Below are 17963 nucleotides of genomic sequence, written 5' to 3'. Positions count from 1 at the left end.
CTGTTACTGACCAACAGACTTTGTGTGACTAGTACCTAATTTATTCTGGATGATAGAGGACCATGAAGAATCAGCAATCTTTAAACATCTGTAGAAGATAATACACATGTACAACAACATGCCGCAACCTCACAATTTCATTGTACTGTACGATCTCCATTCTTTCTTAGATACTAATGATTCCTGCTAATAATCTCTTCTACTTGATCAATAAATCAAAAACAGCCCAAACAAACATCCAGCAGAAAGGTTTCCCGATAAACGCCCGGTTTTATTCGAATAGAAATTCCCCATGTGTAAGAATGCAATGCTTCGCAAAATGGATGAACGGAAATGAAAAGAGATATGCGCCTGCAGGTGTGTAGGTAACAAGTAAAGAGAGAACGAAAAAAAGCTGATAAGAACAGACCATAAACGCAGAATTGCAGAAATGATGATATTCATGCGATGAGATAATGCCCTCGAAGGTGACGATAGTATAAGAAGGAAGGCTGAAAGGACGACAGATGCATTGACTTGGACCAGCTCGAAAAAATGATCAAAAGAGCAGAGGTGCGGACTTCATTTCTTGTCCTCCGACTTATGCGGGGTCAGTCGTTAAGTCGAAACCAAATGGTCTATGTTCATGGTTCATGGATATATTTTGAGTTTCCCGAGCAAAAAGAGGCGAAAGAGACAGCAAGGGAACAATAGACCTGCACAACGTCAACACGCACCGCCCTTAAACATTAAATATGATAAGACAGGCCATGCGCCCTTGGTGACATGAAGCAAGATCGCCATAGTAGACCACAAAAGGAGAGTATTCCAACGCGAGTAGATTTGTAACGATCGAACTAGGTAGTCAATATATGGGTATGTGGGAGAAAGTGGCTGCTAATACTCGACCAGCTTGCGTAGCAATGAAACAGTGTGGTATCCCCATCTTAACCTGCAGATGCAGGTGGTGACAGGACGCAAGTTGATAACAGAATTAGGATTAAAGTTACCATTACGAAACTTGTCGTTCGAATGGAGAGCTTCAGAGGCGGTGCAGAATAGAACAAAGCAGGAAGAAAAGTCGATCCGGAGGTTGTCGGCCCATGTCGTCAAAAGATGCCAAACAGCTTTGGCTTCTTTTCTCCGTCTGGTTTATTCAGATGTCAGCTTCCATCCCAACATGCATCTCGCACATATCGGCAATTGCCACTTACCTGCACCTGAAAATTTCGACTTCAGCTTTCCACGAGAGCCAACAGCACCAGAAGCTGCTAGATTGGGGTTGGCGCCTTCAGAGGCCGCCTGGATCGCTGCGATCCTGTGTTTGGCTCTCTCGTCACCTTGATCGGCGGCTTTCACATACCACACATTAGCTTCGAGGGGATCGCGGCGGCAGCCAATTCCCATCTCCGTGAAATAGCCGACTGCGTACTGAGCTTTGGGAAGACCTGCACCAGAGGAAAGACGTTAGCATAACTAGGTCATCTATAAAAAGCCACCAAATCTCCAACATACCATGCTCTGCCGCTTGCTTGGCCCACTCGTAAGCCTCATTCTCGTCCTTCTCCAAGACCGGCGCCGCACCAACGAGATACCAGGCACACAGCGCCATCATAGCCATTGGGTGTCCCAGCTGAGCGGCGCTGGTGTAAAAGTGCACACTCAACGCGGGATCTCGAGGACAGTTCAGCTTTCCGTGTTCATAGGCATCACCCAGTCGATAGTTCGCCTCTGCATGTCCCAGGTCAGCTGACTTGGTGAACAGCTGGGCCGCGTACGACGGGTCCGGGAACACGTCGTCGCCGAATCCCGTCTCGTGCAACAGTCCCAATTCGTAGGGAGCTGAGTTGTACTGTAAATCCGCCGATTCAGCAGCTCGTTTCAGCCACTTGACGCCCTCCCGGTGGCGCTTGCCCAGGCCCATGTCACCGTTCAGACACGCCCGACCAAGCCGTAGCATAGCTCCTGGGTGGTTCTTTGAAGCTGCCTGACGATAGAACTGGTATGCCTTGGCGGCATCAACTCGGCTTCCCCATCCGAACTCGTAGCAAAGGGCAGCACGATAGCCGGCTTCAGCATGTCCATGCTTACTAGCAGCAACGAAAAGAGGGAAGGCCCTGTCATAGTCTTCCTTGCCCTTGTTAAAAAGGCCAGAAGCGTAACCGTCACCCAGGTAGTACTGTGCGTAAGGATAGCTGCGGTCAGCAAGCCGTTGGAGGATAGACCGTGCTTCCCGAAGAAGCTGCGCTCTTGTGATGTCCGGATTTTTGGCCGTATTTGTCGAGCTGTCGCCGTCCTCCAGCTCGTCGGGGGGCATTTCGTGGACGGCATTGACCATGAACACGGCGAACTCGTATTGAACTCCGGGATCATTCGTCTTCTTGACATTGGCAAGATACATTTCGAACGTCTGCTTGTGACTTAGCAAAGAGGCGTTGTTCCCAACAGACATCCGGAGATGAGCGTTGCTGAGGTTGGACGGGGCGGGAGGGGGCTGAGGATAAGGGACATTCATGAGATCAACGAAGGACAAGGGTCGGGGATCCGGAGAGGCAGTAGAATTCCTCGAGGATGCACGCAGATGTGGAGAGAGCTGCGGAGACAGGTTGCGTCCTCGACTGGCAAGGTCAGATACGGACGAGTATGCCGAATTGGGTCGAGGAATCGAGAGTCCTGCGGGTCTTCTACCGGGGGCCAGATAGCTGTTCGAGCCAGCTGGGTTCTCCCCCGCCAAAGATGAGGCGGAGGATGACCTAATGGCTGGTTTGGAGTCTCGATCACCGTTGCGATTTGTGACATCTTGGAATGCCTGGTGATGATACTGGAGGGGCTGGTATATCTCAGATGGCTGCGCCATGCTATCCACACTGCCGCGTGAGGAGGTATTCGATACATTGTAACCCCTGTTCAGCGCGTCCTGCTCGGACGTTGAGCTATGCTTCTCTCTACTCTGTGAATCATCCTTCCCATGCGATCCCCCTAACGACCAAGAGCCGCTGCTGGGAGGCGTCTGTTGGTAAGCAAGGGACTGAGGAAGCTGCATTGGAGGGATCGAGTCCTTCCGTGGCGGTATCCCCGTCGCCTGAAAATTACCTGAATCTGAACCCGATTGCGCCGACTGGATTGAATCCCGGAGTGACATATTAGAAAAGGCCTCAACAGACGAGCGATAGTCATCGCTCGAGTTTTCAATAACTGCACTTGAAGCCTGGTGAAGCTGGGATGCATCGTCTATCCTAACCGGAGATACTGGCGAATGTTGTATGACAGGGCTATGCTCGACCTCCGATGGGCCAGTCCGCAGCGGTTTTCGCGGCACCTTATGAACAACTGGCTGTTTGGAAGAAGACCCAGATGATGCCCCGCGCTGCGCTGGGGCAGGCGGGGTATCTGGGGAAGCGGGATGAGGTGGAGGAGAAGATCGAAGGTAGACCGGTGGAGGGGAGATGGGTGGACGGAATCCATCAGGCACTGGACTAGCCATTGTGACGCAGCGTTATACCCAGCGCTCAAGCCTTCTTCTCAGCTAAGAGGAGGCAGTATCCCACTATGTGGTGTTGTGTCGATCTAGAGGAATTGACGCTGGTAGAGAATGCGCGGAAACCTCCGTACTCGTGACACTCCAGGCTATTGGGAAAGACCTGGCAATTGAAATGCCTATCCTTCAAAGAGGCTCCCTCTGCGATTGTCGTCTCCGAACAAGGTCGAATGACTCAAGAGATGTGTGTATGAGTAAGTGATGGAGGAGGGGGGGCCGCAGGACGTTCAATCCCTGTGTAGATGGGTCAGATTAACAAAATGCTTTGCAGATTGGACGAAAGCACGCATGCCCAGACAATTCTCCGTGTTTTTCGCCTGATATCATAGGGACAGGGCAGCCGGATTGTCTGGATGAGAAGAACTCACTTGTGGGGAGTGCTGGCTGATTTCCCAGGTGTCCACGACGGAGAACTGGGGTTTCTAAAAGTCCTTCCCCCGATCCACTTGAATAATGTCGACTCACTAGACCCCACCTTTTTTTGCCCTCGTCCTCACTGTTGTCGCTTCCTCACCTTGGCTTCTCAGCCAGGGTTAGGTCAGTGAGATTTCAGGTCGCGGAAGGAGACCGTGGTTGGGGCCCGCAGAGTAAGCTGAACCAAAGGCCAAAGTCGGGTCCAGCAGTGGAACGGATCAACCAAAAAGTGCAACCTCGTTTTGGGGCATCTGGACGCTTGGGGGATGGAGCTTAAAGCATCCTTTCCTCAGAGCTATTGCTGATCGTCCGGAAGAGGAGTGTCGACGATTTGAATGCTCGTCGGCCGGTCCGAAAGAGCGCCGGTGGTCGGTTCGCACAGTAGACGCAGAACGAGCGGGTTGCAGCAAGACGAGCACGGCAAGGCGGATGATGTGCACGAAGCACTAACTAAGGTTGCTGCTCCACACTCCCGCGAAATGAACTCGTCTAAATAGCAGAGAACACAGACCAGAATGAGGTATCTGCGGAGGGGCGGTCAACCTTCACGGACTCTCTCACGCGCCGGCGGCCTCTCCCAAGCACGGAGGCCGTCTCGAGGTTAGGAGTTCGCGAAACTCGTGCTGGAGGCTCTGGAGCCCTGCCCTTCTTGGGAAGACACGGGGGAGAATTAATGGACCTTGTTAAGTTATTGGTGCAAGGTAGATCCTTGGCGATCGCGAGATCCAACAGGCAGAAAAGGGCCGGGGCGGTTCTGCAGGGAGCCTTAAGGCGCTTACATGGCAAAAGGAAGAAAAAGGAAGTTTGAACAGACTGGAGGGCTGCGTGAAGGCCAACAGACAGTACTTCTCCTGTTCCTGTGCCTCGCCCTACGACAAGCTGACTACGGTCTTGAAGTCGGAAGATCACGTCGCTCGTATGCCGGTCGGTGGTGGAGAATACTTTGCCGTTTCAGCCTTCATCGCCTTCAATAGCACTAATGTCCATTTTGGGGAGACGGGAAGCGAACGGGCCCAAGATCATGAAGATTTCCTCTACGATCGCCTCGTCACTAGTACTACGACTACGAAGTACGTGGTGCAACCGTGTAATTCGAGTGGCGGCCGGGCTGCGCTATGCCTGCTGTCCTGCAGACTCAGCCATGAGGAAGCGGAATGGAGCGAGCGCTTTTGCATTCTAGGCCACTGTCAGAGTCAGCTGGAGGCTACTAGAAAGGCACATTTGTCTCCGTTTCGCCTTCTCTGACTAAGGGTTTTTCCCTGGAGGCACAGCCAGGGCCCAACACGATCCATGGCGACTCGAGTCTCAGGCTGAGCCTCACCAAAGCCACAATCAATTACTTGTGGGCGATATGATATAAACGTGGAACCTGTGCCCTCTGGGAAGCGTGGGACTCGAGGACGCTTCGGATCCCCGGATAGGTTCCCAGGTTGCCCGCGGTTCCTCATCTCTTACGCGGTTCAAGCAATCAGATTCACGCTGTTCAAGATCTGATATCAATCTCCTTCCCGTAACTCCATTCAGGGCGCTATTTTTTTTTACTGCGTACGCTGACGTTCCCCACATGTTCCATCCCCCCCCTCAGGCTTCCAGTTCCAGGATACCGGAGCGACCAGAACGGGGCGCGACCGGGTGATGGACGAACGGACGTTTGCATTTCTTATCTCGCATGATCCCATGTCTTGAAAATCTTACCATTCAGCCCTATAAGTGCATATGTTTATTTATATCACCATACTCCCTGTGCTTAACTTGGGAATGATATATATAGGTAAGCACGTCGACAAGTTCCGAGATGAGAACCTCGCGATATCTAGTACAGCTCTCGACAGCACGTCATGACAGGTCGACATTGTTAGGATCGCCAAGGAAAAAAGCCGCAGATCCGCTTAGAATGCTAGATAGGCAACAGCCCTACAGAGGGAAGCAGAGGTGAGAAAAAGGCATCTATAGCGTCCTTACGTGCAGACAAAAGGCTCAAGCGGAGGCTGAGAGGGACGGACAATCCGCGGAAAAAGCGGTGTCGCATTATGCAAGGGGGTATAAAGAAGTATCTTGTCTTCGGAAGAATGCCTCTTCAACGGTGCATCAGCCATCTCGAGATCCAAGGATGGGGTAGGCATCAGGTTTGCGGGGACGTTTTATCTGGAGTCGGTTGTCCGACGACGTCCTTAGGGAGCTCGGGCGCCACGTTCTCGTGGCCCGTTGTGGCTCTTGGTGGGCTTTGGATCGGGGGCAGAGTCTGGCCACGGACGCATGGACGACAGCACAGGAGAGGCTGGGCTAGCTTCGTCGATGGACGCAGCCTTCCAGTACGACGTCACTACGGCAGGAGAATTTGCCGAGGTGCCTTTTTCCAATTTGCCTTTTCCCACGGTAGGTCTCAGAACGGACGCCGCGACATCTGACGGAGGGAAGTTTCCCGCTACAGGACTGCGCCAGACCCATGGATCCATGAATGGATGGATGCACCCGACACAAAGAATAAGGGTTCCTTGGTCCTCGGGGTGCCTTGTGTGCTATTATTATCCAGCTGCATATAAGTCCGCAGCAGTAGCACGTAATGCCCAGCAAGACATGGGCTAAGGCTGCGCCCAACATCCCAAGCGTCATGCGTTGAAAAAAAAAAAGCTCATCATTAGTGGCGTGGCATATACGAGGTAGGAGGAGCAAGGAATTATTATTAACCACTTGGACCTGCTCGTTGTTTCGTGCGTGCCGTCAAAGAAGGGGGTGCTTGGTTCGACGCAGTTGCTCCGTGCCTGGCTCTGGGCAATAAGTCAAGCCACAAGGCGAAGCACCGAGTTGGCAAGCAAGGATGCTGCGGAGAAATGATCAGTTACCCCTCGGGGCGTACGCAGTAGTACGGAGTAGCACACTACGCCCATGCCTGAAACAGCCTGCTCTCATCATTCTCCCCATCATAATTTCAATCTGATTAACGTTCATTCTTCCTTCTCCCTGAGTCCTGAGAATTGGGAGACCGCGTCCGCAGGCTGACAGGCGCTGCATGATTTTTTTTTTCCCACCCAAAATAGAAGAGGCTGGCAGGGCAGGCAATTCCTGCGGATTCTATGGAGGAGTTCCCCCAAACCACGGCCCAAGAGAGTTAGCGATGTCTCGACAGTCCAGTCAGCGAGTTGAGCGTGCGCTGCTGGCCGCTGGTTTGTGGCGTCTTTGGCTGGGCGACTCCACCAGGCGCGGATCCAACCCAATTTACCCACTAGATACTCCATAAGATATTATGCCATAACACCAAGAGCCGCCAGGGCGCCTGGCCAACATGTACCCCTGCCGGTCGCGGTGGGAAACCATCGGAGCTTCTGTACGGCGAGCCGAAGATCAGCCAACCCCGTGATGTTGCTCTCTCTCTGCTGTACGCAACTGGTGCTAGGCCTGGACACCGCGCTGTAGCCCTTCTTCGTCGACACGCTCATCGTCCCACCGGCGCTCGTCCCTCGCGTAGTCGGTCTCTCTTCCATCCCACTGCTCGTAACTGTATACCCTCATCTGTCCCGTCGCTCGCTCGCTCTGTCGGGCCTGCCCCATCCTTTTTTCTGCTGTGAAATCGAAGTTGGTCGCTCGCTCTGCTTCTACTCTGCGTTTCAGCCCAGGCGGTTTTGTTGGCAGCCAACAATCCGCACCCGACCATCTTTGGCGACGCTCTTCCATCTTCTAACTTGCGGAATCGCCCTTTTTCTTTGACCGGTTTTCTTTCCGTCGAACCCAGTTGGTGTCTATGTCAATCGTTTCGCCCTGTGTATGAAGGGATTCCCTCAGCCCCCAAGCAACAAGCCCCTCGTTTCGAAACAGAAGAGACGAATTCACCACCCCGCGCTGTCTATGCGGTGATCTGCTCACCGTTTATCGATCAAGACCTATTTTTGGCGTTGCCACGCCTTTGATGGTCGGATTCCAGTGACGACTTGTGAGTGGGCTCCCACCTGGCGCTCTGCATGGTGGCACTGTGGAATGTGCGAGATTGACAGCTGACATTCCGTTTTCCATTATCCAGAAGCATCATGTCTCTGCCTCAGAGGCCGTCGCAGGCCTCCTCGCGACCCGAGGAACCCCAGATCGGGTTCCGGGAGTCGTCCAGACGGCGCCGTCGCGACATTGAGACGGGCGGGTATGCAGACGCCCCGTATCCCCCCAGTCGACATCGTCGCCAAGGGTCGTACAACTCGCAGGGTGCGAGAGATCGGGCTCGAGATGGAACGGAGCCGCTGAATCGCAAGCGAAGTCTGGTCAGACCGGAACGCCAGCGCATCGATCGAGACCATCCCAACTACCACTACCGGCAGCATGCGCAGAACATGCCTACGTACCCCTCGACCACGGGCAACGATCCGATCCTGGACGGCGATGGGGAGGCGGAAACCGTTAGTTCTGGGAGTACAGACTTGAAGAACGTGAACAGGGATCAACTCTACGGCGCCCATGGCAACGTCAACAAGCCCATGGAGCGCGTGGAGCGGGGACCAAGCCAGAAACGTGCGCAGCGGAAGTTGATGCGGAGGGGATCCAGGGCGGCCAATGCGGAGGAAAAGCAACGCCAGAAGGCACTTGAGCAGGCGCGCCCACCGAGCCTCTGGACCGTGTACTGCGCTATCATAACCTTCTGGTGTCCTGACTTTGTTCTCAAGTGCTTTGGTATGCCTGCCAAAGAGCAGCGACAAGCCTGGCGTGAAAAGATCGGTCTAATTAGCGTTATTCTGCTGATTTGCACTTTTGTCGGATATCTGACTTTCGGGTTTACTCAAACGGTGTGTCGTCAGCCAGGAGTACGCCTGAAGGCCAACCACGTCGACCGGGGTTACATGATCTTTCACGGGAAGGCGTACGATCTTTCGAGGTCTACTCACCCTGGAGCCGATGGCATCCCGCCCGGGTCGAATGTCCTATATGATCTCCCCCACAAATATGGTGGTCAAGATGGCAGCTTTTTCTTCCAAAACGTCAACGGGGCCTGCAAAGACATTATCACCCTTGCACCAGGCTCTGATGTGCCAACAAATAACAAAGGAGAACTAGCCTGGTACTTCCCGTGTCATGCGTTCAACCAGGACGGTTCCAGCGAGCCGAACCTTACGATTCCGTACTACTTTGGATATGCCTGCCACACGACTGCCGCAGCTCGGAACGCATTCTATAGCTTAAGTGGCGCGGGAGATGTCTATTTTACTTGGGACGATGTGAAGAACAAGAGCAGAAATCTGGTTGTATACTCGGGCAACGTTCTCGACCTGGATTTGCTGCGGTGGTTCAACACATCACAAGTGTCGTACCCAGCGCAGTTTGACGACATGCGCCAGAACCCTGACCTCCGTGGGGTCGACATCACTTACGCATTCCAGTCTCCAACTGACAGGAGAATCGGAAAGTGTCTCACGGAGATCATCAAAGTTGGTTCCATTGACACGGAGACTATTGGATGTATAGCATCCAAGGTTGTGTTGTACGTGTCACTGATATTTATTCTCTCTATTGTGGTCGCCAAGTTTGTTCTAGCATTGATATTTCAATGGTTTATTGCTCCTCGTTATGCCCCATCGAAGACGAGCATGGGCTCGGACTCGAAGAAACGGAATCAGCAGATCGAGGACTGGGCCGACGACATCTATCGCCCGGGCCCCCGTCTGGCAGATATTACCGTTCCAGACCGCACGAGTAAACGCGCCAGTTTTCTGCCGACCACCTCTCGGTTCTCCAGCCCCTATGTTGTGGGTGGCGCCGGAAACAAACGGTCACAACCCATGACCATGGCCAGTCAAAACTCGGCGTCTCGTCTTTTACCGACCACCACTACATCTAGCTCAATGTATAAACTTGGTCATAACAGCAGCAATGGCACGCTGGGTGCAGATCTCGCTTCGGCGCGTCAGAATACCGATGGTAGTCGATCGAGCTTGGTGCAACCCTCGCAGGACGCACGTTATTCCACCATGGTGGACTCCGAGGGATATGGACCCGCAGGGTTCATCCATGAAGCTGTGGTGCCCCAGCCACCCCCGGAGTGGCAGCCATTCGGGTTTCCGCTGGCTCACGCTATCTGCTTGGTCACCTGCTATTCCGAAGGTGAGGATGGTCTGCGAACGACGTTGGATTCCATTGCGATGACGGATTATCCGAACAGCCATAAGACCATTCTGGTCATTTGTGATGGCATGATCAAAGGTAAAGGAGAGGAGTCCTCAACACCGGACATTGTCCTCGGTATGATGCGCGATCATGCAGTTCCCCCTGAGGAAGTTCAGCCTTACTCCTATGTCGCCGTAGCCACGGGTTCGAAGAGACACAACATGGCGAAGATTTATGCTGGATTCTATGACTATGGTGAAAGCTCGATTGTTCCTCCCGAGAAGCAGCAGCGTGTTCCTATGTTGGTCGTTGTTAAGTGTGGCACACCGGACGAAGCCACCCAGGCCAAGCCAGGAAACAGAGGCAAACGTGACAGCCAGATCATCCTGATGTCCTTCCTGCAAAAGGTCATGTTCGATGAGAGAATGACGGAATTGGAATACGAGATGTTTAACGGGTTGTGGAATATCACCGGCATCTCTCCCGACTTCTACGAAGTCGTTCTCATGGTCGATGCAGATACCAAGGTTTTCCCAGACAGTTTGACTCACATGATTTCTGCCATGGTCAAGGACCCTGAAATTATGGGTCTCTGCGGTGAGACCAAGATCGCCAACAAGACGGCTAGCTGGGTTTCCATGATCCAGGTGTTCGAGTACTTTATTTCCCATCACCAGGCAAAGTCATTCGAGTCGGTGTTCGGTGGTGTTACCTGTCTGCCCGGCTGTTTCTCGATGTACCGCATCAAGTCGCCGAAAGGTGGCCAGAACTACTGGGTTCCGATTCTCGCGAATCCAGACGTGGTCGAGCATTACTCCGAGAACGTTGTGGACACACTACACAAGAAGAACTTGCTTCTTCTTGGTGAGGATCGTTATCTTTCAACACTTATGCTGAAGACCTTCCCGAAGCGTAAGCAGGTATTTGTTCCACAGGCCGTTTGCAAGACTGTCGTGCCCGATGAATTCAAGGTCCTGCTTTCCCAGCGCCGTCGTTGGATCAACAGTACCGTCCACAACCTCTTCGAACTGGTCCTTGTGCGTGACCTCTGCGGAACCTTCTGTTTCAGTATGCAGTTTGTCGTGTTTATCGAGCTTGTGGGTACTCTTGTGCTTCCTGCCGCCATCAGTTTCACCTTCTACGTCGTTATCATCTCCATCGTCCAGAAACCCGTTCAAATCATTCCGCTCGTTCTCCTGGCACTCATCCTTGGTCTTCCTGGTGTTCTGATCGTGGTCACGGCGCATCGCTTATCCTACGTCCTTTGGATGCTCATCTATCTCATCTCGCTGCCCATCTGGAACTTTGTCCTTCCTACGTACGCATACTGGAAGTTCGATGATTTCAGTTGGGGCGACACCCGTAAGACGGCAGGGGAGAAGACCAAGAAGGCAGGCCTCGAATATGAAGGTGAATTCGACAGCAGCAAGATCACGATGAAGAGGTGGCGTGATTTCGAGAAAGGTAAGGAGCTCCCGCCCATCGCAGGGGCGCTGAGACCCATCGCTAACGTCTTCTCTGCAGAACGACGCCTGAGGATTGCTGGCGGCGGCTGGTCGCAGCCATCTACGAACATGGGCGGATATCCGTCGTGGCAGCAGCAGCACGGCGGGTACGAGTCCTACTCAGACTACTAAGCTCATGTGTTCTTGGGAACCCGAAATTCTCGAACCTCACTTGTTGCAGTTTTGAAGAAGCGCAGCGATTGGATATCGAGTTTTGAAGGCTTTTTGCATGCGCCCCTTTCTACCGTGGCGGCTTCCGGCGTTTGAAGAATTCTGTATTATTTTTTTTTCTCTTTTCATCTATTCCCCATTGTTTCGTTGTCTATGTTTCGGCATCAAATGTTTTGATTACTGAGCGGATTGCCCTTTTTTCCTTTCTTGTGTCTAGTTTCTTTTCCTATAGCCCGATACATCTGATTGGCCATCATCCCGTACCTGACGTGGATGATATTTTTATTTCCTTGTTTAATCCTCATGTATACTGCCATTCTTCTTTAATGTTTCAGGAAAACGACCAGAAAAGGGTTTATTTTCATGTGTGGTCCAGGATGGGCACCACGGAGGAAGTGGGGGATCCAGATGTCTTTCATCCCCAACGCTATCCACGGCATGTGAGGGAAAATTTTGGTATAATGTAGGATATCCACAGTTGCCTCAACAGGAACATATGTTTACTAGGTATCAATCACATAATGAGAGATCCATGGATTCCTTGCCTTGGGGCAATCAGGGTCCCGACCTGCCGTGTAAGCCGGGTCACAGGGGCTGGCATTAAGTAGCCTAGTACAGCGTGGCTGCTTGGTACTAGGTGAGCTGTCATATTTTAGAGGGGCAATGTGTTTGATGACGTTAGTATGACAGCTCTGCTTCTCTCGTTGTACCCTAGCTCAGGGGTGTCGGCCGGCGGCAGCTTGCTGCATGTATTTACGTATGTACATCCATCGATGTACTGTGTGTCACCGTGTGATCGTGATCCTCCTGACCCCGTGCGACGTGCCGATCCGTGGATGGAGCATCCTCGGAATCAAGCTTCTTCCCTTCCGGCGGGCCATCTCCTGGACGGGGCGGTGAGCGGCGGCAGAACGGGTCACGTTTCTTTGTCCACGAGATGTACAGTAGTAGTATGTTAACGGATCCCGCAGATCCAGTAGGCATGATCGAGGCTCGTCTCCAAGCTGCAGCCCGTCACCTCGTGCGGAGCCACCGTGCGCACACCTTGTCGCTTCAGGGCCAAACCAACCCGCTGCTTAAGGCACGGAGAGACGAGCGTTGGGCCGCGGCTTGACTTGGCGCCGCCCGCCCACGGCCTGTATCTATCTTGTCGTCCTCGACCGCCAGCAGATTTCCCGGACACACAATCAACCGTGCCCTTCCATGGCCGACGACGGCTATCCAGAAGAGAGACGGGGCAGCAGATTCTGTGTTACGGTGGTTAATGCCTCTGCATTCCAAATCTGATGCTTGCAGATGACAAGCGGCCATCGAAGCCCCTCCAGCTTGCCCGCATTATTACAGTTACGGAGTACCCGACCTGGTCGTATCGCGCTGGACAAACTCCAGTCCTTCTCGACGACACTCCTGGCCTGGTCTGCTCCCACTCTCGCATCTGCCCTCTCTAGTCGACTGGTCCAATTTCCCGATCAGCGTGGCTCTTTATTGTCTCAAGTCGGTAAGTGGCGCTCGACTGCATGTCGATTATCGCGCCCCTCCTTGAACCCCGCATATCTCCCCCCGTCCAGCACCATCAGCCCCACGGCTGCTCATGTTGTACAGCGGCTTCTGCGCTTCCCTGCCTTGCCCTCTTTTCCTGCTGGCTCTCTGCTGGGTAACTCCGCGGTTGTCCTACCTAGCGTCAATGCTGGTCCCCGGTTTTAGAGATCCGACAATCCCTCTGTTTCTTTGCCTGCGCGCTTTATTTTTTCCCTCTGGGGGCGTGCGGCACTCCCGCTGACCTCTAATTGCTTGCTGATATGGCCTGGCGGTTAAGATCTTCTGGCTGACTTGGTCTTTGTCTCTCTAGCTCTCGCACCTCTTCGTGGGGTTATTTTTTGTTTCTTGTAAATCTATTTTCGAAACTTCTTGCTCTGCCTGCATTTGATCGATATTACGGTCTTTCATTCGATCTTGTATCTGCTGTTCCATATCTCTTTCCACCCTGCTTTTGACGTCGAGACATCTTCACACGACGTCCATCTCGGGACCTGACAAGCAGGCGTATCAGAACAGTCTTGTCATGTCTCTCAAGAGAGTAGTCAACGCAAAAGTATGTGCTTTGATATACTGACTTTCTATCATCTGGCTAACCTGCTTTGTCAGCTCCTCTGCATTCACATCCGGTGGCGCTGAGTATCCTTAAGGACGACCGCGTTTTTGTACCAATACAAGGGACACTGACAGATACTTGCTTCTGCAATTCGGACTCGTGTTCTGGCTCGCACCCGCAAAGGGAAGCCTCGCTGGCTGCTGGGGTGACCCTATTGTCTTCTCTTTTCAAGGAGCGATCTACTCCTCCCACTTCTAATCAAGGGCTAGTATTATAGAAGCTAAGTTCCGCTGGCAGCCCAAGGCCCGGGGCGGGGTTGCTTGATACGCCTGCAGGAGGCTGAGATTGGGAGCTGAGATTCTCCGAGTCCCGCTCACGCCTGGGATACTTGTCCCCAGTCTTTTAACCCTGCCGTATCAGACTTTATAAAAGTCATCTTGGTTCTGGCCTGGCGGGTCCAGCGTCGTTGGAAGTTGGCAATTCCAGATCGGCGACACCAGGTTTTATGCGCGGGTCAACCGCAGGGATGCTCAGTCAGAGCTCCGCCTTCTCCGCACCCGCCTGGTCCTTTTCTGCCGTCGAGTACAGCAATGAACGATCTAATTCGTCATTTTTTGAGGCTCCCGGATCAAACTTGGACTCTTCAGAAGGTGCTCCCTATACTCAGAGTTCTCCGTTGGTCCGCGACCCATCGTTCGCATCTACCGAGCAGAATCCAATGCCGCCTTCTTCAGCCGTCGCGGATTCTTCTATTTTGGATGATAATATGGAAGTCAGGTCATTCAATACGCTGAACCGCAGATCACAACCTGGTTTTGAGGATTTATTTTCCTCAAGCCCTGCAAATCCTACGCCACAGTTGCAGAATCACGTTAGCCGGGAGCCCGCTTCAGATAGAGCGACCGCGGATAGCGGTGTCAGTTCCTCGAGTGATTCTCCGTCTGTATTTCCTTTGCAGACCCGTCCATCATTGGTTTCGGATCACCCTTCGTCATCTCCCCATTCTTCCATTGAGACACACTCATTAGGCGCCGGATTCGACCTCATTCGCGCGGCAGTTGCTTCCATGGATGCTAATCAAGCTTCGTTTCCCTCTCGTTCCAGCGACGGCTCTGCCGTAGCCACCACGCCTCCTGAGCAGGAAAACCAGCCGCAAAATCACATGGAGATGTCGGGTGTTCTGCCCACGGTCGATCACTCAGAGGACATCGAAGATGTGACTGGGCCCAGCTCGACATCTTCAGTGGCAAGTAGTCCGAGTGATGGCGGGGAAGGGTTCCACCATGTCATCATGGAGAGTACTGCGCCGTTCCCGTCAGGGCAGGGATATGCTTCAGACTCAGAGATGAATGAAGCTCAGGAATCTCGGGAGGGGGCCTTCCTTCCTGGGTATACAACTACTGACCACATGCAGCTTCAGGCAATTGTTCACCAACTTTTTCAAAGTAGCGGAATAGGGCACAACGTTTCGACCATCCCAGAAGATAGCGAGGATGGGAACGATGGCGATCTATTTCAGGACTATGACCCTATCATGGAGCCTCTCAAGATTGCTCTCTCCGAGCACGACGACGACCCGGACGACACAAAGAAGTTTTATCTTGGCGATGAGGAAGGGATAGGTTACTACAGCAAATTGACATACCAACAGATCACACCGTTGACTGAGATCGATTTCGACGACTTTTATCAAGAATCTGATTCCCAGCCTATGCTGCCAACGACGGATATCGCTAATCCTGGGCTCCCCGCTGGTCAGGAGGAGGAGCACGATTATTTCGACGAAGACTCGAACGATGAGGGGTTTGGTGCGGATCATTTTCATGGGACGAGTATGCCTTCTTTCCTTTTCATTTGGATTTCCGCCTGCTCCAGAGGCTCGATGATTCTGAGAATTGCGTCATTGGACAATGCTTTTGGCGACGACTCCAGCCGCTTGCCGTGCACTCCTTGTCCTGACATTTTTTTTTATGTCGCTGACAGAATGCTGACGGTTTGAATTTAGCTCATGAAAGGAACCTCACCATCGATCAGTTTATCCGACAGTGGCTGGCTCAGTCCACAGTCTCTCCATTCCAACAGTTTCTTCCGCCTCATGTTCCTCGACTGTCGCCTCAAGCCACGACGAATGTCTCGGACTGGGCTAGACCCGAGAGGATTGTGCGTCCTAGTCACTATCCTTACGACTTCTACGACATCCAACAGATCCCTTGGCGCGAAAAGTTGCGAGTTCGCAGGTCGGATGCTCGAGCATTACGCGACGCATGGTATACCTCGTACCATAATCTGGACTATTCACCTCCCGAGGTGAGCGCTCCTTTCGTTGTTCGGGAATCTTTCAGCAGGATACCCCTAACAACGCCGCAGTTCGAAAACAAATTACCTCGCCAAGAGTTCCACTTTCAAGGAAAGGCCATGTACACAAAGCACAGGGCTATGATCGAACACTTCCAGCTCCGCAATCTCATGTCTGTTACCTCGCACAACACGATTCAGTTCGCTTACAACTCGAGGTTGTACTCGTGGACTCCGGCTTATGATGATTTTTCCTGTCTCATTGACCTTTCCAAGCCTTCGGTGGAGTCTGGTTTTCAGGGCAAAGTTAAGATCTCGACTATGAAGTCGAAGTATGGAATTTCGATTGCTGGTGGCTTCTGTGGAGAATACGCCCTTCGCCTAGAGGGCGTAGAAGGAGTTGTTGAAGGCTTCGTCACCAAGGATTACAACGGGATCACAAATCACATCGACATCATCCAACACCGCACGAGTCGGTCCCCGGTCGCTGTTTTTGCGTCGAATGACAAGCGCCTTCGGATTCTGGACTGCGAGACAAACACATTTATTGGCGAGCATGTTCTGTCGCGTGCCATCAACTGCACGGATACCTCGCAGGACGGCCGTCTTCGGGTCGTCATCGGCGATTCTCCGGATGCATGGGTAATTGAAGCTGAAACAGGACGGCCGATCCAGCCACTTCGAGGCCACAGAGATTTTGGCTTTGCCTGCGCCTGGTCCCCGGATATGCTACACATTGCCACTAGCAATCAGGATAAGACGGTCAACATATGGGACGTACGCATGTGGCGCATCCTACAGAGAATCGATTCAGACCTCGCTGGCTACAGGTCCCTTCGTTTCTCGCCTGTCGGCGGTGGTCCTCGTACACTGGTGATGTGCGAGCCGGCCGACCGTATCGCCATCGTCAATGCACAAACCTACCAGACTCGCCAGGTCCATGACTTTTTCGGCGAAATTGGCGGAGCTGATTATACACCGGACGGCAGTTCGATCTGGGTCGCCAACGCCGACAACTGCTTTGGTGGCTTCATGGAGTTTGAACGGAAACAGTGGGGCCAGCAGTTCGGCCTGTCGTTCACGATGAAGCGGGAGATCGAAGCACGAGGGGAAGAATACCATCCAGATCTTCCGAACGAGTGGCTTTGCGAGTCCGAATTGGATGACGATGAACGGTGCGTCCTCAGTGCTCGGGAGAGACAGCTGAGGTTCATGAGAAATCTGAGTGAGGAGGAGCATGATGATCTCCTGCTCTAGCGGTCACATGAATTATTTAGAGTTTATTCTGCTCTTGTTTATCTTTGATACTTCTTCTTGTACTTTTCTTTCTTCCTATGTTTGGGCCAAATATATGGATCGGGATAGTACAAGGGGTCACCACACGGAGTAAGGTTCACATTGGAAACGGTTCCTGGCTTCTGCCAAGGACGCATATACGGGGGGTATTGCCAGGCGTGGGCATTCGTTCAGGTAATGCAGGGATATGGGATATGACACGGTTGTGGATTGGATTTTGGTTTCAAGGATTGTCTGTGTTACCTGTTTTATTTATCAGCATTGCATTTTGTCTTGTATTGTATTCGCCCGATGATCTTTTACTTGGCCCATGTTTTCGCATCGCATCCATTTTACTATCCGCATACATGTTGTATTTCTATGGGAAATACCAGTAATGCTTTTCTTGGACTCTTCCTCCCCCCCGCTTCGCATGAAGCTTATGTTATCTTTTTTCATCTCCCATCTGCATCCCATCTGCAACATACAATTGTATAGGGGATAACGGTGAGATATTTATTTACTTACTGTTTATCAATTTTTTCGGATTTACATCCCTACCTCTGTGCTAAATTTCTTTGCTGTATGCTTACTTCTTATGTAACAACGATAA

The 17963-nt window shown here is 52.4% G+C and overlaps 7 protein-coding genes across 7 annotated transcripts; 4 read left to right on the top strand and 3 right to left on the bottom strand.

The window, feature by feature from the left end:
• Window positions 1–176: 176 nt before the first annotated feature.
• On the top strand, window positions 177–693 carry VTN00DRAFT_5331 (uncharacterized protein; the record flags this gene model as incomplete). The annotated part of the gene is made up of 2 exons (XM_069431851.1): window positions 177–361; window positions 507–693. 2 exons carry the CDS (start codon window positions 177–179, stop codon window positions 691–693), a joined length of 372 nt encoding a protein of 123 aa, XP_069287768.1.
• Window positions 694–1088: 395 nt separating this feature from the next.
• Window positions 1089–3463, bottom strand: VTN00DRAFT_5330 (uncharacterized protein; the record flags this gene model as incomplete). The annotated part of the gene is made up of 3 exons (XM_069431850.1): window positions 1089–1126; window positions 1194–1427; window positions 1495–3463. The coding sequence occupies 3 exons, from the start codon at window positions 3461–3463 to the stop codon at window positions 1089–1091; spliced, it is 2241 nt and encodes a 746-aa protein (XP_069287767.1).
• An 803-nt stretch (window positions 3464–4266) lies between these two features.
• VTN00DRAFT_5329 (uncharacterized protein) lies at window positions 4267–5176 on the top strand (the record flags this gene model as incomplete). The annotated part of the gene is made up of 3 exons (XM_069431848.1): window positions 4267–4386; window positions 4637–5001; window positions 5065–5176. The coding sequence occupies 3 exons, from the start codon at window positions 4267–4269 to the stop codon at window positions 5174–5176; spliced, it is 597 nt and encodes a 198-aa protein (XP_069287766.1).
• A 926-nt stretch (window positions 5177–6102) lies between these two features.
• VTN00DRAFT_5328 (uncharacterized protein) lies at window positions 6103–6387 on the bottom strand (the record flags this gene model as incomplete). The annotated part of the gene is made up of 1 exon (XM_069431847.1): window positions 6103–6387. One exon carries the CDS (start codon window positions 6385–6387, stop codon window positions 6103–6105), a length of 285 nt encoding a protein of 94 aa, XP_069287765.1.
• A 934-nt stretch (window positions 6388–7321) lies between these two features.
• VTN00DRAFT_5327 (uncharacterized protein) lies at window positions 7322–7603 on the bottom strand (the record flags this gene model as incomplete). Its single annotated transcript, XM_069431846.1, has 1 exon — window positions 7322–7603. One exon carries the CDS (start codon window positions 7601–7603, stop codon window positions 7322–7324), a length of 282 nt encoding a protein of 93 aa, XP_069287764.1.
• Window positions 7604–7953: 350 nt separating this feature from the next.
• Window positions 7954–11649, top strand: VTN00DRAFT_5326 (uncharacterized protein; the record flags this gene model as incomplete). The annotated part of the gene is made up of 2 exons (XM_069431845.1): window positions 7954–11476; window positions 11537–11649. 2 exons carry the CDS (start codon window positions 7954–7956, stop codon window positions 11647–11649), a joined length of 3636 nt encoding a protein of 1211 aa, XP_069287763.1.
• A 2636-nt stretch (window positions 11650–14285) lies between these two features.
• VTN00DRAFT_5325 (uncharacterized protein) lies at window positions 14286–17332 on the top strand (the record flags this gene model as incomplete). Its single annotated transcript, XM_069431844.1, has 3 exons — window positions 14286–15612; window positions 15786–16087; window positions 16148–17332. 3 exons carry the CDS (start codon window positions 14286–14288, stop codon window positions 17330–17332), a joined length of 2814 nt encoding a protein of 937 aa, XP_069287762.1.
• Window positions 17333–17963: the final 631 nt, after the last annotated feature.

Source organism: Thermoascus crustaceus (assembly GCF_041956765.1).
Source record: "Thermoascus crustaceus strain CBS 181.67 unplaced genomic scaffold VTN00scaffold_3, whole genome shotgun sequence".
NCBI classification, from domain to species: domain Eukaryota; kingdom Fungi; phylum Ascomycota; class Eurotiomycetes; order Eurotiales; family Thermoascaceae; genus Thermoascus; species Thermoascus crustaceus.
This window is presented reverse-complemented; position numbering and strand designations above follow the sequence as displayed.